Source organism: Tachysurus vachellii, chromosome 3 (genome assembly GCF_030014155.1).
Source record: "Tachysurus vachellii isolate PV-2020 chromosome 3, HZAU_Pvac_v1, whole genome shotgun sequence".
Classification (NCBI taxonomy): domain Eukaryota; kingdom Metazoa; phylum Chordata; class Actinopteri; order Siluriformes; family Bagridae; genus Tachysurus; species Tachysurus vachellii.
In genome coordinates, this window is record NC_083462.1 from 2,640,241 (window position 1) to 2,662,820 (window position 22,580).

Consider the following 22,580-nt stretch of genomic DNA (forward strand, 5'->3'; position numbering starts at 1 on the left):
ACATCAAGTTCAGTATTTTACCAATAAAATGCCATATCGCTATGAAACTTGGTAAACAGCAACATATTCTGAGCGCATCTGATCGGCTTGACCCCGGTATCGCTGCTTGCAGCTATATTTATTATTATTATTCTTCCGTCCGTCATTGAAGTCAATGGCAGCCCATAGAACCGTACGTAGGAAAGTTATGAAATTTGGCACACATGTAGAGGCCAGTCTTAGAAGTTACTGTAGCAACTTTGGTGTGTCTAGCTCAAACCCTCTAGCGCCACCAACAGTCCAAAAACACACACACAGACACACACACAGACACACTCACGGACACACAGACACACACGCACACATGCACACTCACACTCACACAGACACACTCACACTTTATTGCCAAGTATGTTTTCACATACGAGGAACACACAGACACACACACATTTACACACACACACACACTCATTCACACTCGCACACTTACTCACACTCGCACACTCACATACTCACTCGCACACTCACACACTCACAGTTACACACTCACTCACACTCACACACACACTCACACTTACACACACACTCACACCTACACACACTTACACACACACATTTTGAATTTTCACGTTAAGTTCAGTATTTTACCAATACAATTCTGAGCGCATCTGATCGGCTTGACCCCGGTATCGCTGCTTGCAGCTATATTTATTAGGGGTTCTAGCGCGAAGCGCTGGAAACCTATTGTTTTCGGTAGGATTTTTATTATTATTATTATTATTATTATTATTATTATTATTATTATTATTATTATTCCGCCCTAGAAACGGTCGTGCAGCCCAAACCGTAAGGCCTAGAGAGCTCAAACTTGGTCAGATGGTAGTACTGGTCACAGTTACTCAGGCCCAAAGACTCAGCGAAATCGGCCAATAGGGGGCGCTTCAGCGCCCCTCAACGCGTTTGTGCCCATGACTCCTAAACCGTATGTCCAAATCTCAAGTGCTTTATAGGATTTGATAGGTCTCCACATACTGAACAACTTTGCCTCTTGGACCAATTTTGTCAATCAAATTGTTCATTAATTATTCTTGATCAGGTGAAAAACCTACTTTTGCGAACTAGTCCTAGGTTTTTCGCCTGATCGAGACCAATCCAGTGCAGTAATATTCTCTGGAGTCTCAATGTCAATAATTATCAAAAAAAAGTTGAAATTTTGATTCAGGGTCCTTAAGGGGCCCCAAAACGTTTGGACTGTGAGGAGCCAGTTTTACTAAAATAGCAATAACTCAAGAACTAAGTGAGCTATCAACACCAAACTTGGGAAACATGTGAAAGACCTCGAACTGAGGTCACAGGTCAAAAACCCCGGCGATTGGCCACTTGGTGGCGCTATGACAGAAAAATCACTAAAAACAGCTCTAACTATGCAAGTGTTGGTCCGATTGACGTCAAACTTGGTGTGCTGTGTCTTTGTCCAAGGTGCCTTGAGTCTATGTAAGGACGTTGGCGTGTCTCAAAAAACATGGCCGCCATCGGCCAATGAAGTTTGAGCACCAATTAGACAAGGTTAATGGAGACCTATCGGAATGAAACTCGGTGAGCATGTTCGACACGTGGTCCTAGAGGTCTGTGAGACATTTGAAAGAAATCGGCCACTTGTTGGCGCTAAACAGTTTTATGCCACTGTAATCACGTACTGCTTGATAAATACACACAATATTGATATCATTTGATAGGTCTCCACATGCTGAACAACTTTGCCTCTTGGACCAATGCTGTCAATCAAATTGTTCATTAATTATTCTTAATAAGGTGAAAAACGCACTTTTGCGAACTAGTCCTAGGTTTTTCGCCTGATCGAGACCAATCCAGTGCATTAATATTCTCTGGAGTCTCATTGTCAATAATTATCAAAAAAAAGTTAAAATTTTGATTCATCGTCACTAAGGGGCCCCCAAATGTTCGAACACTGGTGGAGCCAACTTTTGCTAAAATGGCAATAACTCAAGAACTAAATGAGCTATCAACACCAAACTTGGGAGACATGTGAAAGAGGTCACACTGAGGTCACAGGTCAAAAACCGCGGCGATTGGCCACTTGGTGGCGCTATGACAAAAAAATTACTAAAAACAGCTCTAACTATGCAAGTGTTGGTCCGATTGACTTCAAACGTGGTGTGCAGTGTCCTTGACCAAGGTGCCTTGAGTGTATGTAAGGACATTGGCGTGTCTCAAAAAACATGTCGCCATCGGCCAATGAAGTTTGAGCACCAATTAGACAAGGTTAATGGAGGCCTATCGGAATGGAACTCGGTGGGCATGTTTGACACGTGGTCCTAGAGGTCTGTAAGAAATTCGAAAGAAATCGGCCACTAGTTGGCGCTAAAGAGTTTTTACGCCACTGTAATCACGTAGTGCTTAATAAATACACACAATATTGATATCATTTGATAGGTCTCCACATAGTGAACAACTTTGCCTATTGGACCAATGCTGTCAATCAAATTGTTCATTAATTATTCTTGATCAGGTGAAAAAACTACTTTTGCGAACTAGTCCTAGGTTTTTCGCCTGATCGAGACCAATCCAGTGCAGTAATATTCTCTGGAGTCTTAATGTCAATAATTATCAAAAAAAAGTGGAACTTTATCCTTTGGCTTGCCATTAAAGGATTATTTATGAAATGGGCGTGGCAAAAAATAATTCAAAGCCTATGACTCATAAACGAAAAGTCTAATTTATACGACACTCATTGAGCACATGTGACATATGACCTTTAACAATCATGCCAAGTTTTATCTTGATCGGACGATAGGTGGCGCTGTAATTGGCAAAAAGCTGCACACCATGTATTTTCAATGGACTGTGTTGGCTGTAAATGGACTTTTCCATTACTGATGTAATTGCATATAGGTTACAAATAATGGAGTGACTAATGTGTGTTAATTGAGTAATGTGACATAAGTGAGTACTGTGATGCAAGTGAGCAGTGTGACGCAAGTGAGCAGTGTGATGCAAGTGTGCTGTGTGAGGCAAGTGAGCTGTGTGATGCAAGTGAGCAGTGTGATGCAAGTGTGCTGTATGAGGCAAGTGAGCTGTGTGATGCAAGTAAGCTGTGTGATGCCAGTGAGCTATACGATGAAAATGTGCACTGTGATGAAACTGAGCAGTGTTATATAAGTAACCTGTGTAATGAAAGTGAGCTGTGTGATGCAAGTTGGAGGCAAGTGAGCTGTGTGATGCAAGTTAGCTGTGTAATGTAAATGAGCAGTGTAATACAAGTGACCTGTATAATATAAGTGAATAATGTGATGTGCACTATAATTGTTGAAAATATATATAAACCATATATTTCCAATGGATTGCATTAGCTATAAATGGTCTTTTTCATAATTGATCTAGATGCGTAAAGTCTAGAAAACATCAAATCTGTTTCCACATGTCTTTAAAAGCCTGAAAGGCCCTAAAGTCTTGAAAGGCCCTAAAGTCTTGAAAGGCCCTAAAGTCTTGAAAGGCTTTAAAGTTTTGAAAATCCTTTACGGCCTTAAACTCCCTAAAGGCCTTATGCGCTTGAACCCCGGGAAACGCTGCTTGCAGCTTTAATTATTATTATTATTATTATTATTATTATTATTATTATTATTATTATTATTATTCCGCCCTAGAAACGTTCGTGCAGCCCAAACCGTAAGGCCTAGCGAGCTCAAACTTGGTCAGATGGTAGTACTGGTCACAGTTACTCAGGGCCAAGGTCGCAGCGGAATCGGACAATTTGGGGCGCTTCAGCGCCCCTCAACGTGTTTTTGCCCATAACTCCCAAACCGTATGTCCAAATCTCAAGTGCTTTATATCATTGGAATCCTTGGCTCATGACTTAAAAAACGTATATCTCCGCTTTCAAACACCCCCCCCCCCCCCCCCCCCCCCCCCCCCCAATTTTTTTTTCGCTATAGCGCATTTTGTCCGAAACCTACTTTTGCGAACTAGTCCTAGGTTTTTCACCTGATCAAGACCAATCCAGTGCAGTAATATTCTCTGGAGTCTCAATGTCAATAATTATCAAAAAAAAAGTCGAAATTTTGATTCAGGGTCCTTAAGGGGCCCCAAAACGTTCGGACTATGAGGAGCCAGTTTCACTAAAATGTCAATAACTCAAGAACTAAATGAGCTATCAACACCAAACTTGGAAAACATGTGAAAGAGGTCAAACTGAGGTCACAGTTCAAAAGGTCACTTGTAAGTGACCCTAGGCCTTACCCTAGACCCTATTACTTTACTGCAATACTCACCTTTAGTGGTTTTAAATGCACTTGCATATGAAACAGAACATCACATTTCTTTTCAAATACTTTATACTTATTTCAACAAAACTATGAAAATCTCTGTTGAAAACAAAAGCTGTATTGAGCTGTTCTCTGAGGCACAGATGGCTGCAAGTCGTTGGTTGTTCTCCTTCATCTGATTGATGAGTCTTGGCAGGTCATTGCAATAGAGGAGCTCATTCCCTGTGATCTGCTCTACAGCCTTCATCACAGGCTCCTGGAGGATGAATCTGCGAGTCAGACCTTCAGCCACACTGACCCTCATTCTCAGGATACCCAGAAGATGAACAGCTCCTCTTACTTTCTCCTGGAACTCAGCTACAGACAGTTTCTGCTTCTTCACCTTCTGGATTCCTTCACGTATCTGCTTTAGCTGGTCAGCTTTCTGACTGATGTCATGTTCGGATCTTAGACACGTAATGAGATACTTTAAGTTCATATTTTCTCACTTCATTCTCAGACTTTCTCACCTCCTCTTGAGCCACATGGACAGCTTTGTTTGCTTGATCCAGTTCAACTTCACCACCAATAATCGTGGCCGGACCTGAACAGTGAAGAAACAAACTATAGAGACAGAACAGACACTCACATGAAGGTTATGATGATGAAACAGTTCAGATGTCATTATTTTTATCTGTATGCTGTAATTCTCACCTGCAATCCATACAATGCCTGGTATAACAAACAGTCCTGCCCCAACACATGTCACAATTTTAGCATCACGTTTCCTTTTCTCCTGATCCTTAAGTGTGTGTATTGCTGATTCCAGATTTCTCCTGGTCTGCTCCAGAGCTCCCTGTGATTCTCTGAGTAAATATTCATTTGATTCCTTCTCTTTTCTAAAGTTGTCTAAGGTTAGTTTTGTGTCGTTCATCTCCTGCTTGAGTTTCCCCTCCTCTTGTATCAGTCTCTCTAAGTTTTTATCCAGACTCTTTAACCCTGAACTGGCTTCCTGTTCTGACTGCTTCAGGAGCTGATGAGCCTGTACTATCTGCTGTCTGATGTAGTCGTAGTTGGAGCATTTCCCAGTTACAGGATCTACATCTGCCTCAATAAGAGCCTTATAGACTTCATTCAGGGAGGAGATCCCACCTTTCAGTGGAATGAGAACAGCTTCAGCTGTGTTCTTCAGCACAACTCTGTAGAGACAAACAAAACATTTCAACACAGAAAAGAAAAAGTCTTAAAAAAAATATTGGATTCATTTTAGTTTTTGCTGAATATTTTTTATGTAATTCCTTTTAAAAGTGAATGAATTGTTATGAATCATTTCTGTGAATTCTGGAATTCAACTCACTCCATTGATGAAAGCTGATTCATCTTACTCTGAAACAGGAAGTAAACATGTTAAAGGGGAAAAACTCAAACCTGATCAAAAATCTCCTTCAGTGTCTCTAGTCATCTCTCATCTGTTACAGAATGATTTTATTAATAAAAGTCCTCTATAGATCAAAAGGATAATAAATAAGTTCAGTCCTTGATACTAAAATACTATTTTGTGAGTCTTAAACATGAGTTTGTTCTGTTTTTGTTCTTTATTTTTTGTAATCATTTTATTTTAAGTTATTACATATGAAAGACATTAAAAAAAGCAGCACTCAGGAAAGCAGTGTGAAATATGATTAAACTTGTCACAGGGTCTCCTGAAGATAAATCTGTAATCAGAGTGTGAAAGTTTAACTCTGTTGCTGTACTTTCTCTTCTGGATCACCACAGTCACTTATTATGTGATATTTATAAGATGAACTTCTTTTATAAGTGTATCAGAGGTGGGTGGGGGAAAAGGGGAGGGTAGATTACACATTATAAATACGCAGGGGCTTTTAGTTTTGAGGCAGTGCCCCACTTGGGTCACAGAGCAGACAGAGAACCTCCACACCTTCACTGAAGACTTTCAGCATATCCAGGTAGGAAGAAACTGATCTGAATTTTACCTTAAAGGTCTTTCTTAATGCACATATTTACACCTTTAATCCTTTGTTAATGTTATTCTAGTAGCATTATTCACCTTCCCTGTTACTAACTAGGCATAATCTCAAAACAGCAACAAAAAAAGATTATTTCTAAAAAAAAATAATTTATTGTTAGAATTTTTTGTATGGACTTACTTTAAAAAATGTTTACTGTTATAAATAATTTCTCTGTGAATACTGGTATATACTCACTCCAATGTAGAAAGGTGGATCATCTGACTCGAAAAGTAAAAGGGCTGTAGGGCAGTGATGTGACGTTCAGCTCAACTTATTATGTGAGATTTATAAGATGAACTGTAGTGTATCAGAGGTGGGTGCGTAAAAAGGGGAGGGCAGATTACACATTATAAATACACAGTTTTCAGTCTTGAGGCAGTGCACTGTTTGAGTCTCAGAGCAGACAGAGAACCTTCACTGAAGACTTTCAGCATATCTAGGTAGAAAGAGGTACACGAGTCAAGCATCCACGAGTCGAGCTTGATCCATTTCACCATAACCATGTGACTTGTGACATCTGGAACTTTCACACAACAATACAACTGCTCTGTATTCTGAATCAAAAATTGGGTGAAGTCCTTGTGTAGGTTTCAAGTGTCATTCACTCTACTAATGATTGGAGATGATGCTTTTGAATTATTAGCATGAAACCAGCCAAGAAACCTGCCTCCTTTGTCCTATGTGAGAAAATTTTCCAGTTAATAAGTTTAGGACTAGAAGAAAACCTTATGTTAACAAGCAGATTCATAAAACTGCTACAGTACAAGTTCATTCATCACATTTAGAAATTCTTTCATAATTAAAGTCATTATTCATACATAGGTACATCAATGTGTACTCATCAAAACACTATTTTTTATTTTTTTATGGCTTTCATAGTAGGTTGATGAAACATTTAAAAAATGGCCGAGTCCGCTGGGCTCATTTCACCATCAATACTACAGTGGAAAGATTTGTATCAAAAAGCAAAAAACCTATAATGTAATCGCTCGTGAAGTCATTGTGATAATACAGATCCAGGATTCCACTGCGTTTCTGACACTATCATATTTTGCCGCAGTGTAGTATCCTTTGTTATCTTAACGCTCTTTTACATCTACTACTCATTTATAGCTTATACTGTACACCTATTATACACCTTTTAGCAAAGCAAAGTTTTCACTACAGCTTCAGAAAAGCTGAATCAATGTCTAGTTAACTAATATTTACTAAAAAAAAAAGCCTCAGCAAGAAACCATCTCAGGTATCTAAAAAAAAGTGTTGTCAGAAATGACTTTTGTATCACGTGTGACATCAGACAACAATCAGGCAGATTGAAATGAAGTTATAAATAAAAGAAGAATTAAACAAGCTCACAACCTAAATACTTGCAATCCTACCACCTGCCCATTGGATCCACTCCCTTCCACTATGCTCCAGACCATCTCACAAGACCTTCTGCCCTTCATTTCCACTATTGTCTATAGAGCCATAGAATCTGGTCAGGTACCAACTACTTTCAAGAGAGCAAGGGTTATTCCCATCCTAAAGAAACCTGCTGAAACCTCAACCTGAAACCTGACGGGTATCACTTCTCTCGTTTCTTTCAAAAATTCTTGAACGCATTGTCTACAATCAACTGTCTGTCTATCTCTCACAGAACAACCTCCAAGACCCCAACCATTCTGGCTTTAAAGCAGCTCATTCCACAGAGACAGCCCTTTTGGATGTCTCTGAGAAACTACATGCTGCTAGATCAGCCAAACTGTCAGCCGTCCTTATCCTCCTTGACCTTCCTACCTGGAAGGATGCTCATATCAGGTACAGTAACATGGAGGGGAGTGACATCTGCTCCACGCAGACTCTCCACTGGCATCCCACAGGGCTCAGTACTTGGTCCTCTTCTTTTCTCCCTGTCTACTCACTCTCTTGGTGAAGTTATTTCCTCACAGATGCCACAGCTTCTGATCGGATCTCAGCATGTCTGGCAGAAATTTCATCATGGATGACTGCTCATCAGTTAAAGCTCAATCCTAACAAAACTGAACTGCTGTTCATACCAGGTGATTCATCCCCAGGTGATTCATCCACAATGATCTGATCTCCCCTTCAGCCACAGCTTACAACCTTGGGGTAACCATGGACAATCAACTGTCCTTTTCCTCATGTTGCTAATGTGACTCGCTCATGTCGGTTTCTTCTCTACAACATTAGAAGGATTCGGCCATTTCTGTCCACACAGGCTGCTCAGGTACTTGTTCAGTCTCTTGTCATTTCTAGACTGGATTACTGCAGTGCACTGCTGGCAGGTCTACCTATGAATGCAATCCGTCCTCTGCAAATGATCCAAAATGCAGCTGCACGGCTTGTTTTCAGCTTGTTGCCAAAGTACTCCACACCACCCTGCTGCTGCGATCCCTCCACTGGCTTCCGGTAGCTGCACGTATCAGATTCAAAACACTGATGCACGTCGCTCTGGATTAGGGTGTCTGCCAAATGCTGTAAATGTGTGTGTGTGTGTGTATGTATGTGAGTGTGTGTGTGTGTGTGTGTGTGTGTGTGTGTGTGTTTGTTTTGCTTCCCTTCTCTTAGAAAATTACAGGATGATTTAAAATAATGATCATTTTAAAAATTATTCGGTCATTTTTAGATATTCATGGATAGAGAATTTTGCTGTGAATAACACATTCATGTACAATCCTTGTGGGAAAATTGGCCAAAATGGCAAAATAATAAGCTTTAATGGTCTTAAAAACAAATCATTGGGCAGAAAATTAGCAAGAATGAAAGAAATGTACCCTTAAGACTTCTCGTTTATTTTTTCCTCAAAGAATTGATTGGGGGAAGCTATAAACAGATCTGATAAGAAATACAACAGTGAAACATCTGTCCCAGAGTTAAGCTTGGAGGAAGAGGTGTGATGGTGCTGGGAACCACTTCAGCTGTTGGTCCTGGTGAAAAGTGCACTAATAATATAGTTTATAAAACTATATTATGAATCTTTTTATTAGTTCTGTTAGTTTTATCAGATGTAAACACTCCACCTTTACTCATGTGTCCACCAAATAACTAAACCCACCAAAAGTAAAAGCTCAGATCTTTTATCATGGTTTGCACTGTAAGTGTACAAATTGTTCTCTGCTGGCACCCAAGAAGGCAGCCATGGTGATGTCATTATTAATTTATTTTCTTTTTGTTTTTAGTAGGAAAAAAGAAGCCATGGATTCACAAATTGCAATGAAAACTCAAAGCCTCACCACAGCCAAGGAGATGAGGAACCAAACCAAGCTTGTGATGCAGCCGTACGCCAACTGGGAAGAGTATCTGACTCCTGCTCCTCTCTCCATAGCCATCCTGGGAGAGCTGGTCTTCATCTCCTCCAAAAGAGATTTCTCCATCAACAAGAACCCACCTAAAGATGGCTACAAGTTCATCAGATACCCAGAGTCATTTCGTGCCTGCCTCATGCAGGTGTGTAACTCAGGCTGGTGGGCTTTCAGCGAGGCCCATAAGAACATGGATCAGATTAGACTTTACACCATGGCAGTTCCTGATTACATGAAGACAGCTGTGAAGATCCTGTTCCAAGGCAGTGATGAGGTTCTTGAAGCTCACCTCCCTGACCAGCTGGAGAACATCCGTGTTGTTGCAGATGACTGTCTTAAGCTGGCCAATTCAACAGAAAAACGGTTCACTGATGTCATCAACATTATCCAAGAACTGCTGGAAGCATGTGTAAATGCTGAGCACATTTATGGAGAGGAGCTGGAGGAAATCAAGAGGAAACTGAAGGAAGCCAATCTGAGAAAACAGTCATCAGAAGTAGCAGCTAAACGCTCAGAGAAGGTACTGAAGGATCTGGAAAAGCAGCTAAATGAAGCACAAGAAAGTTACAGCAAAGCAATGGATTCACTGCCCAGTGGATGGGAAATGATAGGAATGGATTTTGCTGAAGGCATAACTGAGGGCATCACAACTTTTATTAATGGAATAGTATCGATGGGATCTGACATGTTAACACAGAATTTTCTTAAAAGAATACTGTTGAAAAGTCCAGAACCTGAAGCTGATTGCTTTGATGAAATTACTATTTATAGTAAATCTGCAGAAATTCTGAAATGCACAGAGAAAATTCAAGAGTTTGTGATTGAAAACACAATTAACTGGAAAGATTTGTATGATCAAAAACACAAAACTACAAAGACAAATTTTCAGGCAGTTCAGTTCAAACGAATCTGGGAGAGTTTAAAAATATGCCAAAACTGCACAGCAAAAGAGGAAGCTCAAAACATCTGTACCAAAGGCATCGAGATCTGTGAAGAACTAGCAAAGTACGCACCAGAACAGAAATGTGAAGAAGTCAAAACAAATGAGTTGATTAAACTGATCAGAAACCTGAATGAATCAGCTCGTAAGTTTGACAGCAAAAGTAAATCTGTCACAAATTCTCCTGCTCTGACTCCAAAACCACCAATGATGTATAAAGAAGAAAGTAAATCTGGGAAGGTGAGAAAAGAAAGGGCATCAGATAATGCCAGGTTCCGCATAGAGCAGAGCCGCACTCAACTGGACAAGACCAGAGAGATGTATGAGAAGAGTGTAGAGAACATGGAGAAGAACCAAAAGGAGCTGACTGACATCCTGATCACCATGAGGAAGTGTGAGATCAAAGAGATAGACTTTAACACCACTATAAAAATGTTGGTTAAGGGTATGGATGCCATGGGGAGAGTGAAGGAGCAGTGGGAGAAGATGGTGCGCTTCTTTCAGATGGTGTCCAACATTGTGAAAATCAGTCTGACCAGAACCCTTAAAAATTTTGTATCCACATCTCAGAAGACACAGAAGCTTTCCTACAACGCAAAGCTCTTCTCCAAAGATCTGCTCTACAATCAAGCCTTTCAAGCCATTAACATCGCCAGCCTTGTCAACATGATCTCTACAACCTACACTGAGGTGTCCACCAAGCACCTCATGGATCGTGTCAGCACTCTGGGAAAACTGATGGCCATGGACAAGGCAAAGCCAGAGTTTCAGTTTGAGGTTGATCAGTTATGGATCACCTGTGATGAGGCTCAGAAAGCCATCTTAGTCCTTGTCCAAAAGAACAAGAAGGAGTTTGAAAAGAAGAGTTTTGCAAGACTGGAGAAGATTGATAAAGAGTTGCTCGCCATTCTCCCTGCTGCTGCTCCAGAAGAGATAAAGAGCATTCAAGCAGCTGTTAAAAGTGGATTCACAGAAGAAGATGAATCAGCCTACGCCTGAGTGAATAAACAAAAGTTATTCTCTACAATTATATCCAATAAAGCTCCTAAAGTATAAAACAAGTGCCTTAAACTGTAATTAGCACAGTGTTTGTATTCAAGCTTCTTCTCACATGTGTTCATAAATATCATGTGAGCATCATATCATTCATTTTTGTCACTTTTAATTAACTTGTTTTTTCTAATTACATTTACATTACAAATATTATACACACGTAATATTCTTGTGTGTGTTAATATATATGTATGTATTAATGCTCTGTCTTAACAGCAAAGTGACGAATTTATTCTGCACTTCAAACTATTCTCTAATACACAATATAACGTATATCTTTTTCCATTAGCTTTGCATTTAACAAAAATTAAGATTTCTTACTTATGTGTATTATTTAGTACTCAGTAGTTTACTTAAGTGATAAATTTCTAAAATGATAAAAGTTGTTTACTTCACCTCCTTCTTCAGGTTTACAATTATAAAGACTAAACTCTTATAAATGGATGTGTTTTTATTATTTTTTCAGTGTTAGTGTTGATGTTAAATTGGTCCTCTATCACTGTACCAACCCAAATGTACCAGAAAAATCTACTAGAAGATTCTGACATAAAATAATTGCCTTACAATTTGGATTTGTTTGTTTGCACTTTTGCCAGAATAAACGCTCTCTGCAATTTTATTCATTTTGTCTACTTTTCTGATTTCCCCTTGGGGATTAATAAAGTTCTCCACTAATAATACTTTGTTGTAACACTTGTTAAGCTATTGTAAGAGGGACTATACACTCTCAGATGAATCTCCAGTCTCCTGCAAATGGGTCCATCAGAATAATGCAGGCATTCATTAAAATATGGAACTTTTCCTACTTTTATTAGTTAGCGTTCATGAGGTTTTGAACACCACACGTTACAACTTATTACACAACTTCCTGTGCATAATTTACCTGCACGTACAACGACTCATACATCAGCACACCAAATCCTAATAACACAATTACCTCCATAGACAAAATAAACACACAAAAATAAATCTCACACTATCGTTATGGCAACATTTACTTGTATGTAGAAATGTTGAGGAATGTTGATAGTTAAACAGTCTACTGCCAAATTAAACAAATAGACAAACCTATCACAAAAAGGGGTGGTGGGGGTGTGGTGGGTTAGAGGTTAGGATTAGGGTACAGACAACAGATTTTTTATATTGTTTGTCTGTCTATTGCAGTCACATTTGCTTACACTTTTACATAACACTGTTGCTGAAGTAATAGTGCAAGTGTTTGTGTATGCATGTGTGTGTGTGTGGTTGTATCTGTGCTTGCATGCGTGCCTTTGAGATACTGTGTTTGTCTCATATTGAGAAATGTTGCCATACAGCACCCTCTGCTGTTATGTTGTGATTCTGTTTGCTTATTTATTTATTTATTTGTTTGTTTGTTTGTTTGTTTGTTTGTAAAAAAAATCTGCACTAATTATAATTCAATAAATATCTTTAGCAAGGTTCCAGTAATCCATGTCCTTAGCTGGTCTTCAGCAAACTGTTTGCAGGCTTTCTTGTGCATCATCTTTAGAAGAGGCTTCCTTCTGGGATGACAGCCATGCAGACCATTGATGCAGTGTGCAGTGTATGGTCTGAGCACTGACAGGGTGACACCCCACCCCTTCAACCTCTGCAGCAATGCTGGCAGCATTCATACGTCTATTTCCAAACACAACCTCTGGATATGACGCTGACCACGTGACCTCTACTTCTTTGGTGGACCATGGCGAGGCCTGTTCTGAGTGGAACCTGTCCTGTTAAACCGCTGTATGGTCTTGGCCACTGTGCTGCAGTTTAGACATTAATGGCTGTATGTTGAGTTATTTTGAGGGGGACAGCAAATTTACACTGTTATACAAGCTGAACACTCACTACTTTACATTGTAGTAAAGTATAATTTCCTCAGTGTTGTCACATGAAAAGATATAATAAAATATTTACAAAAATGTGAGAAGTGTAATCACTTCTGTCAGATACTGTATATTCATTGTCCATGGCTTTGGAGCTAAAACAGTTCCATAAATACACAAGTCTGCTTTTAAATATTCAGTAAACTATATTATACACATCATCTGTCACTCAGATACATGAACAATGTTTCTTATGTCACTGGCTGCTTTGTTACGACATTAATTCAGCTAAATTCAGTTCAGTTTTATTTGTATAACACTTTTATCAGCAGACGTTGTCACAAAGTAGCTTAACAGAAATATATTATTAGGATTTAATTTATTAATTTAGAAATGTATAAATTTATCTCTGCATGAACATAAAGCTCCAGAAAGCAAAGAAAGGAAACACAGAACTTATATAAAGCAACAAATTGGAAAATACAAAGGAGGTGTTTAATAATAAAAAGAAAGAAATGAAGCAAACAATAGAAGTTCATGCACTTGTTAAGGCTGCCCTCTGGTGGTCTGTGGGGGAATTCAATTCAATTCAAATTTATTTGTATGACGCTTTTAACAATTAACATTGTCTCAAATCAGCTTTAGAGAACATAAACATAAAACAATAGTTTAATATAAAGATTAATATAATACAAAAATTCAAGATTAATATTAGATATATTTATATGTATCTTTTCTGAATTGTCCGTGGTGGGCGTGACACGAAGTCTATTTTTGCTTTTCACTGATAGAGACTGCAAAATCTGTTTCTGGTGATTGTAGTCCTAAAGCCATGATATAATATCAAAGGTGCTCATTCACATTAATCTAACATCCACAGTAATCTCAGTTATCTTCAGATCTTCAGATGTTGGGCCAAGTGATGAGACAACTGTTACCCATGTCATGTTTTTCATATCATCTATATAACACATGTCCAGTAACTTTCCAGTAGTTACCCTAATGTTCCTCATGTCAAATACATTACTCGTGTGTGTGTGTGTGTGTGTGTGTGTGTGTGTGTGTGTGTGTGTGTGTGTGTGTGTGTGTGTGTGTGTGTGTGTGCATGTTTGTGTGTGTGTGTGTATGTGTGGTGTGTGTGTGTGTGTGTGTGTGTGTGTGTGTGTTTGTGTGTGTGTGTGTGTGTGTGTGTGTGTGTTATTTCAGATATTATATATATATATATATATATATATATATATATATAATAGAATTAGCAATTACAACCCCCCAATATTTATACTATGATCAACTGAAATATATGTAGAAGTAATTTATTTTGTAACATCATTGGTGTTCCCAGTCAATTGTGAATTTGTCACACTTCAATCCCCCTCCACCCCACTCACTTCATTATAACCTACACTAGTATCCAGGGAATAATAAATCTGACTCCAAAATTGATTTAAAATAAAATGAAAACAATTAAAAAGAGGAAAGGATTATCCATAGTGCAATCAGTTTGGACGTAGCACAGAAGCTCATTCAGAAAATGCAAACGTTTTAGCACGTGATCTCTTCTGGAAGCTGATTTTAACTATGGGCAGATTCATCCAGCCTTGTTCCTGTTCTGCCCTGCCTGGTTTGACTCGGTTTGTTTATTGTTTTTGTGTTTTGCCTGCCCTGTAATACTCTGCCTGCCTGTGTACCGGACTATTGGACTGTTCTTTACTCTGTGTTTTTGCCTGCCCTGCATTACCCTGCCTGCCTGTGTACCGGATTATCGGACTGTTTAATACGCTGAGTGTTTGCCTGCATTGCCTGATTATTGTTTTGAGCTCATTAAAGACTTTTATTATTTACATCGGGGTCCTGCATTTGAGTCCTCCCTTCCAGCCCACCCTGACAAAATCATTAATGACCACAAAAATCTTTTTTTTTTGCTTGCTGCTATGATCCAGTTGACAAAACCCTGGTGCCTGAACCCATCATTCTACCCTACATTTTCATCATTCCCCTATGGTGGGATATCATGGAGGAAATACAATGTGCCCAATTTAACAAAACTTCTCCCCCAGAATGTTTGCTGACCAAACAGTATGTTCCCACTGACATCCAGCAGAGAGTCATCCAGTGTGTACAAACCGCACTAAGCTCAGGATATCCAGGACTCCACCATACAACAAAGATGGTTCAGAACACTTTTTGCTGGCCCTCCTTGACCACAGATTAAGTTCAAGTTCACTTTATTTATATAGCACATTTAAAACAGCCATAGGACTGACCAAAGTGCCGTACAATAAAAGGGTGTTAGTAAAAATACACAGAAAAAAAATGATACTAAGACAAGAGATAATGGAAGCAAATAGAATTAAATACTGTAATACACACACAGAGAAAGAAAAAAAACCACTAAAACAAGCAATAATAAAAACAAATGTAGGATTAAACCCAATTAAAATGAAAGGGAAACCTAATGATATTCCATGGAAAACAGATAAAAAGGGACTTAAAAATGGACAGCGAGGGTGTTAATCTTAACTCTATGGGCAAGTCATTCCAAAACTGTGGCCCAATCACTGAAAAAGCTCGATCCCCTCTAGGCTTAGGTCTTGAAAAGGGAACAGTGAGGAGGTTCTGGTTGCCTGAACTTAGGCTTCTGGAAGGAGAGTAAGGATGTAATAATTCAGATAAATAAATAGGAGCTTGATTATGCAGGGACGTAAAAACAAATAAAAGTATTTTAAAACGAATTCTGTATTCTATAGGCAACCAGTGAAGAGTCCTCAGAAGAGGGGTAATGTGATGGCTTTTACGCTTTTTTGTTGGTGACACCACAATGTAGAGAGTTATAATAGTCTAGATGAGAGGTGATTATAGCATGTACTGCCATCTCTAAGGTTTTGTCAGTTAAAAAGTGCTTAATTTTTGATAAAATGCGTAGCTGATAAAAACTCGATCCAATGACAGCGGAAACTTGTTTATCAAGTTTTAGGGACTCGTGTAAGAGAACACCCAGATTCCATACCTGTGGAGCCCTAAAGACAGATATACATCCTAAGTCAAGGTTGGTGGCCTTTGTACTTTCTGTGGGGCCAAACACAATCACCTCAGTTTTATCTTCATTAAAAAACAGAAAGTTTTGGGCTGGCCAAGCTTTAACTTCATCTAAACACAATAAACGTGATGTAATGGTTGAGGGGTCATTTTTCTTAAAAGTAAGTAGATTTGGGTATCGTCCACATAAAAGTGAAACGACACTCAGTATTTTCTCAGAATGGAGCCCAGTGGTAGCATATACAGGGGTAACAGGGAAAACAGGAAATCGATCCTGAAACCATTTTAGAACTGTGCCTGATAGCCCCACCCATGACTGATGCTGCAGATAATTCCAGTAAAACTAGAACCACAGAATCTCCAGAGTCAGTAGCTGAAAAAATATCATTTAGCACTCCCAGAAGGGCAGACTCAGTGCTATGAGCAGTTTTAAAACCAGATTGAAAATTGTCAGACAAACAGTTATGAATGAGAAATGACTGAAGTTAGTCGGACACAATTTTTTCTAAAATCTTTTAGGTAAAAAGTGAGACAGATATTGGGCAGAATCTTTTAAGATAGACGGATCGAGTGAGGCATAACAGTAACCACTTTTAAATCATCCGGGACACATAAAAGACATTTGTTTTAAAAAGGACGCTAAACCTGGCCCAACCGAGTCAATAATCATTTTTGAAATCTTGGATGAATGGGGACTACTGGATGGTTTCAATTTAGCAATGGTGTCCTTGAGTAATTGAAGAGAGATGGGTTTAAAAGCAGCCCATGTGGCAGGTGCCAGTGAAGGTGTTATTTGTTCAACGGATAGTGAGTGATCTGGAATGATTACGTAAAATTAAATCAGAAAAGTATGATACCTTAGCAGATTTGGCAGCTTGCTGATAAGCTGACAGACTGTCATTAAAATGCTGTAAGGAAATGTCACATTTATCACATCAAGCCAGACAGCGTTTAATTGACTGAAATGTTGGTCAGCATTCAAGTCTGATAGCGGTGAGTCCAAAAGTAAATCAGCATAAAACTATGGAAACTACTGATTAAAATCAGTACTGAACTGGGGAGAATAGAAACAGGACAGAGTTGGAGCTTTAGTGGAAACAGAGGTGAGACTGGGTAGGGACATAGAAAATTAAATGGGCTTATGGTTCGAAAGCATAAAATCAGAAGTAATAATGTCATTAATATCAAACCCATGAGGGAAAACAAGGTCCAAAGTATGTCCATAAATATGAGTAGGTTCTTTTATCCACTGTACCAGATTAAAAGCATCTATGAGGTTGAGAAATTTCCTTGATAGAGAATTTTCCTGACAGCAAACATGAATATTAAAGGTGGGGTCTCCGTTGTTTGAGAAATGCTTCAGAAAACTGTGTCGGGACGACAAACTAAACAAAAATCAAAACAAACATGTAGCCAATGAGCAGATAGGGGCGGGTCTTGTCAATATGGGCGGAGAGAGTGTTCAGTGCGCATGTGTGACATTAGCAGAAAGTGGTTTTAACATTGATATGGAGGATAAAAACAAAGAAAGAAAGCGAAGAAAGGCTTACGATAAGGTAAGAAGTAGGACGTGTTAATATAGGATCAGCTTTCCAGCGCTGGAGAGAACTGAAGGAGCAGGAAGTTGGTCACATATTCACAGATTGGAGTTTCCCGAGTCAATAACTCCTGAGCTAAACGCTGTTACTACACAAATAACACCTCTTTTCTATCGTAGTAATGTAGAGACGCAGCTACAACCGCGTTTTGTGTAGTAACAGCATTTAGCTCAGGAGTTATTGACTCGGGAAACTCCAATCTGTGAATATGCGGCCAACTTTACTTAAGTTGCTTTGCTTTTTTCCTTCTCGATAGGTGAGTAACGTTGGTTACACAGAACTAATATATGCCTTTGTCCTTTGCATGATTATGCTTGTGTGTCATTTTTGCTTGTTTGTTTATCTGCAATCGTATTGTTCTTCCCTTCAGCTATGATAAAGACACATTTCTTTCCATTAGTTGCCTGGGTTATGTATGTATGTGTGGGCAGAGCTATCAATACAGGGGTGGGACCCATTTGGGTTAGGAACGTATTTGTTTTGGTGATTTCAAATGTCGACATTGGCTTTCAAACAACGGAGACCCTGCTTTTAAAATCACCCACAAGCAGAAAACAAACAATTTAATAACAATATTACCGATAAAATCTGAGAGTTGCTGTAAGAAGTCCTTATCTGAGCGAGGGGGCCGATAAACAGGGCCATCCCTAGTGGGGTGAAAGATGGCAACAATTACAGGGGCCCCCACTGCCCAGGGGGGCCCACAAAATCCAGCAGTTATACTATATAGGCCCCTGTTCTGTGAATAATTCTAATATTAATAATAGTCGTATACCACAGATCTTAATGAAAACTGTCCTTGGCCCAGGCAATCGTCCCCACCTGTTTCAAGTCTGCTACCATCGTGCCGGTGCCAAAGCACTATACTGCAACAGATATGACTGACTTTCGTCCCGTCACACTCACACCTGTCATCGCTAAGTGCTTCGAAAGACTGGTCCTCACCCACGAAAGCCTGTCTGCCACCCAGCCTGGACCCTTACCAATTTACATATCGCCCAAATAGATCAACTGAGGATGCCATTTCCACCGTACCTCATTCTGCCCTGACTCAATTGGATAAACCTGACACCTATGCCAGGATTCTGTTTGTTGATTTCAGCTCAGCTTTTAATACAGTTAGCCCTTCCAAGCTAACCCTGAAGCTGGAACAACTTGGCATCAGCACACAACTCTGCAATTGGACTCTGGACTTCCTTACGAACAGATCACAGTCTGTTCGTATGAACACTGTCACCTCCTCCAGTCTCACCATCAGCACTGGGGTCGCCCAGGGATGTGTATTGTCTCCACTAATATACTCCCTTTTCACCCATGACTGCATACCTCTCCATACCTCAAACAGCATTATAAAGTTCGCAGACGACACCACAGTTGTAAGCCTGATTGAAGGTAACGACGAGATGGCTTACAGGGAGGAGATCCAGCACCTAGTAGCATGGTGTGAGGACAATAACCTGGAACTCAACACCAAAAAGACCAAGGAGGTCATTGTGGATTTCAGACGTGCTGGCAATCACACTCATCCTCCAATTCACATCAACGGAACTGCTGTTGAGCGTGTACCTAGCTTGAAGTTCCTTGGAATACACATCTCTGAGGACCTCACCTGGTCTCTGAACTCCTCCATCCTGATCAAAAAGGCACAACAGCACCTATACTTTCTGGGGAGACTTAAAAAGTCTCGTCTGTGCTACAGGATACTGGAGAACTTTTACTGCTGTACCATTGAGAGTATCCTCACAAGCTGCATCTCAGTGTGGTACAGTAGCTGCACAGCTTGAGACTGTAAAGTCCTTCAGAGGGTGGTGAAAACCGCCCAACAAATCATTGGTATTGAACTACCCACCTTGGAGAACATTTTCAAAAAACGCTGTTTGCAAAGAGCGAGAGGCATCATCAAAGATCCCTCTCACCCCAACCATGGACTGTTTACACCTCTCCCATCAGGCAGACGCTACCGTTGTCTCAGAGCCAGAACAAACAGACTGAAAAATAGCTTCTTTCCCGTGGCTGTTTCTGCACTGAACGGCTGATATGGTGTAACAATCACCACTGCACTGTCACTTTTCTTCTGTGTTTTGCACTATTTTTGCACCACTTTAAAATCATGCATCCTTGCACCAACCAAAAACTATCATTACACTTCTGTATGTCCATCCATATTTATTCTGTTTTATCTATCTATCTATCTATCTATCTATCTATCTATCTATCTATCTATCTATCTATCTATCTATCTATATATACAGATATAGATGTATATATATATAGAGAGAGAGAGAGATGTATATATTCATAATGACATTCCTTTTGTACAGCTATATCTGTCATATCACTTCATACTGTAACATACTTATATAAAAACCACACTATACCCTTAGGGAGGCAAAAAGAGCTGCTGTATCCCAGTTGATCAAGACATTCTTTACGACTGGTTAGTGTTGTCATTTCGGTGACCAATTTACTTTTGTGGGAAAACTGCTGCCAGGTGGTGTCATGATTCAGCCTGGACTTTTGGCCATGTGCTATTGTTGTTGTCACGTGTCTGCCCCGCCTTCGTCTGCTCCTCCCTGTTTCTTCACCTGTTCCTAATGTTGTCATTGTCTTAATTGTATTTAAGTTAGCCGCGTTGCTGAATGCAGCGTGGATCATTAGTTGTGTGTACCCCTCATCATGTCTAGTCCCTGTTAAATGTCGTCAGTTGTATTGTTTCATTTATCATCATTTTTGTCTATGTCTTCCTCATTTATTAAACCCTCTTCATTTGAAGCTATCCTGCATACGGGTCTGTCTCCATCCATCCCCGGTTGTGACAGAATGATCCGCCTTAAAACCCAGCAGACCCAGCAGGATAGCTTCCAGCTCGGACCGGCTTTTTTCCCTTCTCCCCCTGGACTGTTCCGCCAGTCCTTCAGGTCTTTTTTTTTCTTTTCTCGGTGACATCGCTCCGCCTTTTTTCCCGTGAGGGACGCCGCTCCAGTTTTCGGTTCCGTCCGAGGTGGTCGTCTCCTCACTTCCGTCGCGGAGGATGTCACCAACCCGTTTTTGCCCCTTTTTTATTTTTTGGTGCCCTGCGGCATCGCCCCGCCCTTTTTTCCGGTGAAGGACGCTGCTCCAGTTCCGGTTCCGTCCGAGGAGGGTGTCGCTTCACTTCTTCCTCGGGGGGTGCTGCAGGCCCAGGGCGATGGACCTTCCCACCCTCCCACCCTCCCACCCTTGGTATTCTGGACATCAGGACGTGAGTCTGGCTGCGGTGTGCCGGGGTTGTGTTCGGCCCTTCAGCTCGGCTGTGGTTATCGCTCGGCCCTTCAGCTCGGCTGTGACGTCATTCGGCCCTTCAGCTCGGCTGAGGATATCGCTCGGCCCTTCAGCTCGGCCATGGAAGTCGCGTGGCCCTTCTGCTCGGCAGAGGACGTCGTTCGGCCCCTCTGCTTGGCTGAGGACGTCGCTCGGCCCTCGCTGCTGTGCCGCCGTGAGCCTTGCTCCCCCGCTTGCCTCGCCGTGTGCCTTACTCCCCTCACCGGCCTCGCCGTGTGCCTTGCTCCCCCCACTGGCCTCGCCGTGTGCCTTACTCCCCCCATCTGCCTTCGCCGTGTTCCTCGTTCCCCCATCTGCCTTCGCCGGGTTCCTCATTCCCCCATTTGCCTTCGCCGTGTTCCTTGCTCCCCCCATCTGCCTTCGCCATGTGCCCCCCCCCCCCCCCCCCCTGGACTCTGAGAGGGTTTGGCGCTTCGGGAGCCGCGCCTTGGGGGGGGTTCTGTCATGATTCAGCCCAGACTTTTGGCCATGTGCTATTGTTGTTGTCACGTGTCTGCCCCGCCTTCGTCTGCTCCTCCCTGTTTCTTCACCTGTTCCTAATGTTGTCATTGTCTTAATTGTATTTAAGTTAGCCGCGTTGCTGAATGCAGCGCGGATCATTAGTTGCATTTACCCCTCGTCATGTCTAGTCCCTGTTAAATGTCGTCAGTTGTATTGTTTCATTTATCGTCATTTTTGTCTATGTCTTCCTCATTTATTAAACCCTCTTCATTTGAAGCTATCCTGCGTACGGGTCTGTCTCCATCCATCCCCGGTTGTGACAGGTGGGTACTGTCATTTTTTTTTTTTTTTATTACCGGCGCGCAAAAGAAAAACTGGATACGAGTCATGACGCATGTCGCAAGCATTATATTGTATAAAGCGCTTATACATATAAAAGTAACATTATGTCACAGACCTGTCTGCCGATGATGCATTTAATCATATTAGAGAAAACACGCATCAAACACTGCCCTTGGATGGATATATTTAAAATATATTATGCAGTACCAAATTATATTTATTAAAAATTAAGACAATGAGTAATTTTAGTGGTTTTATTTAATTAATTCAGTCAGTCTCCTCTTGACCTGCTGAATTCAATCTACAGGATGCAGCTCCAGAGCATTTTTGGAGAGGTGTGTGTTGCAGTGCGCATCTTCTGCACTCTACTTGGCTCTGTTTCTGGTGCAGAAAGAGCTTTCAGCAAGTTGAAGCTTGTCAAAAACTAAAAAAAAATCTCGGGTC

General features: G+C 40.6%; 1 protein-coding gene and 1 pseudogene across 2 annotated transcripts; one reads left to right on the forward strand and one right to left on the reverse strand.

Moving 5' to 3' along the window:
- The window catches only part of LOC132842591 (uncharacterized), a 522,997-nt pseudogene that overhangs the window by 292,010 nt on the left and 208,407 nt on the right, over positions 1-22,580 (reverse strand).
- On the forward strand, positions 6,145-12,178 carry LOC132842564 (uncharacterized). 2 transcript variants are annotated; one of them, XM_060865296.1, is made up of 2 exons: positions 6,145-6,208; positions 9,454-12,178. In XM_060865296.1, the coding sequence occupies exon 2, from the start codon at positions 9,470-9,472 to the stop codon at positions 11,513-11,515; it is 2,046 nt and encodes a 681-aa protein (XP_060721279.1). In that variant the 5' UTR covers positions 6,145-6,208; positions 9,454-9,469; the 3' UTR covers positions 11,516-12,178. The 2 variants fall into 2 exon arrangements, with proteins under 2 accessions (XP_060721279.1, XP_060721280.1); XM_060865297.1 differs by having other exon boundaries at positions 6,150-6,208; positions 9,457-12,178.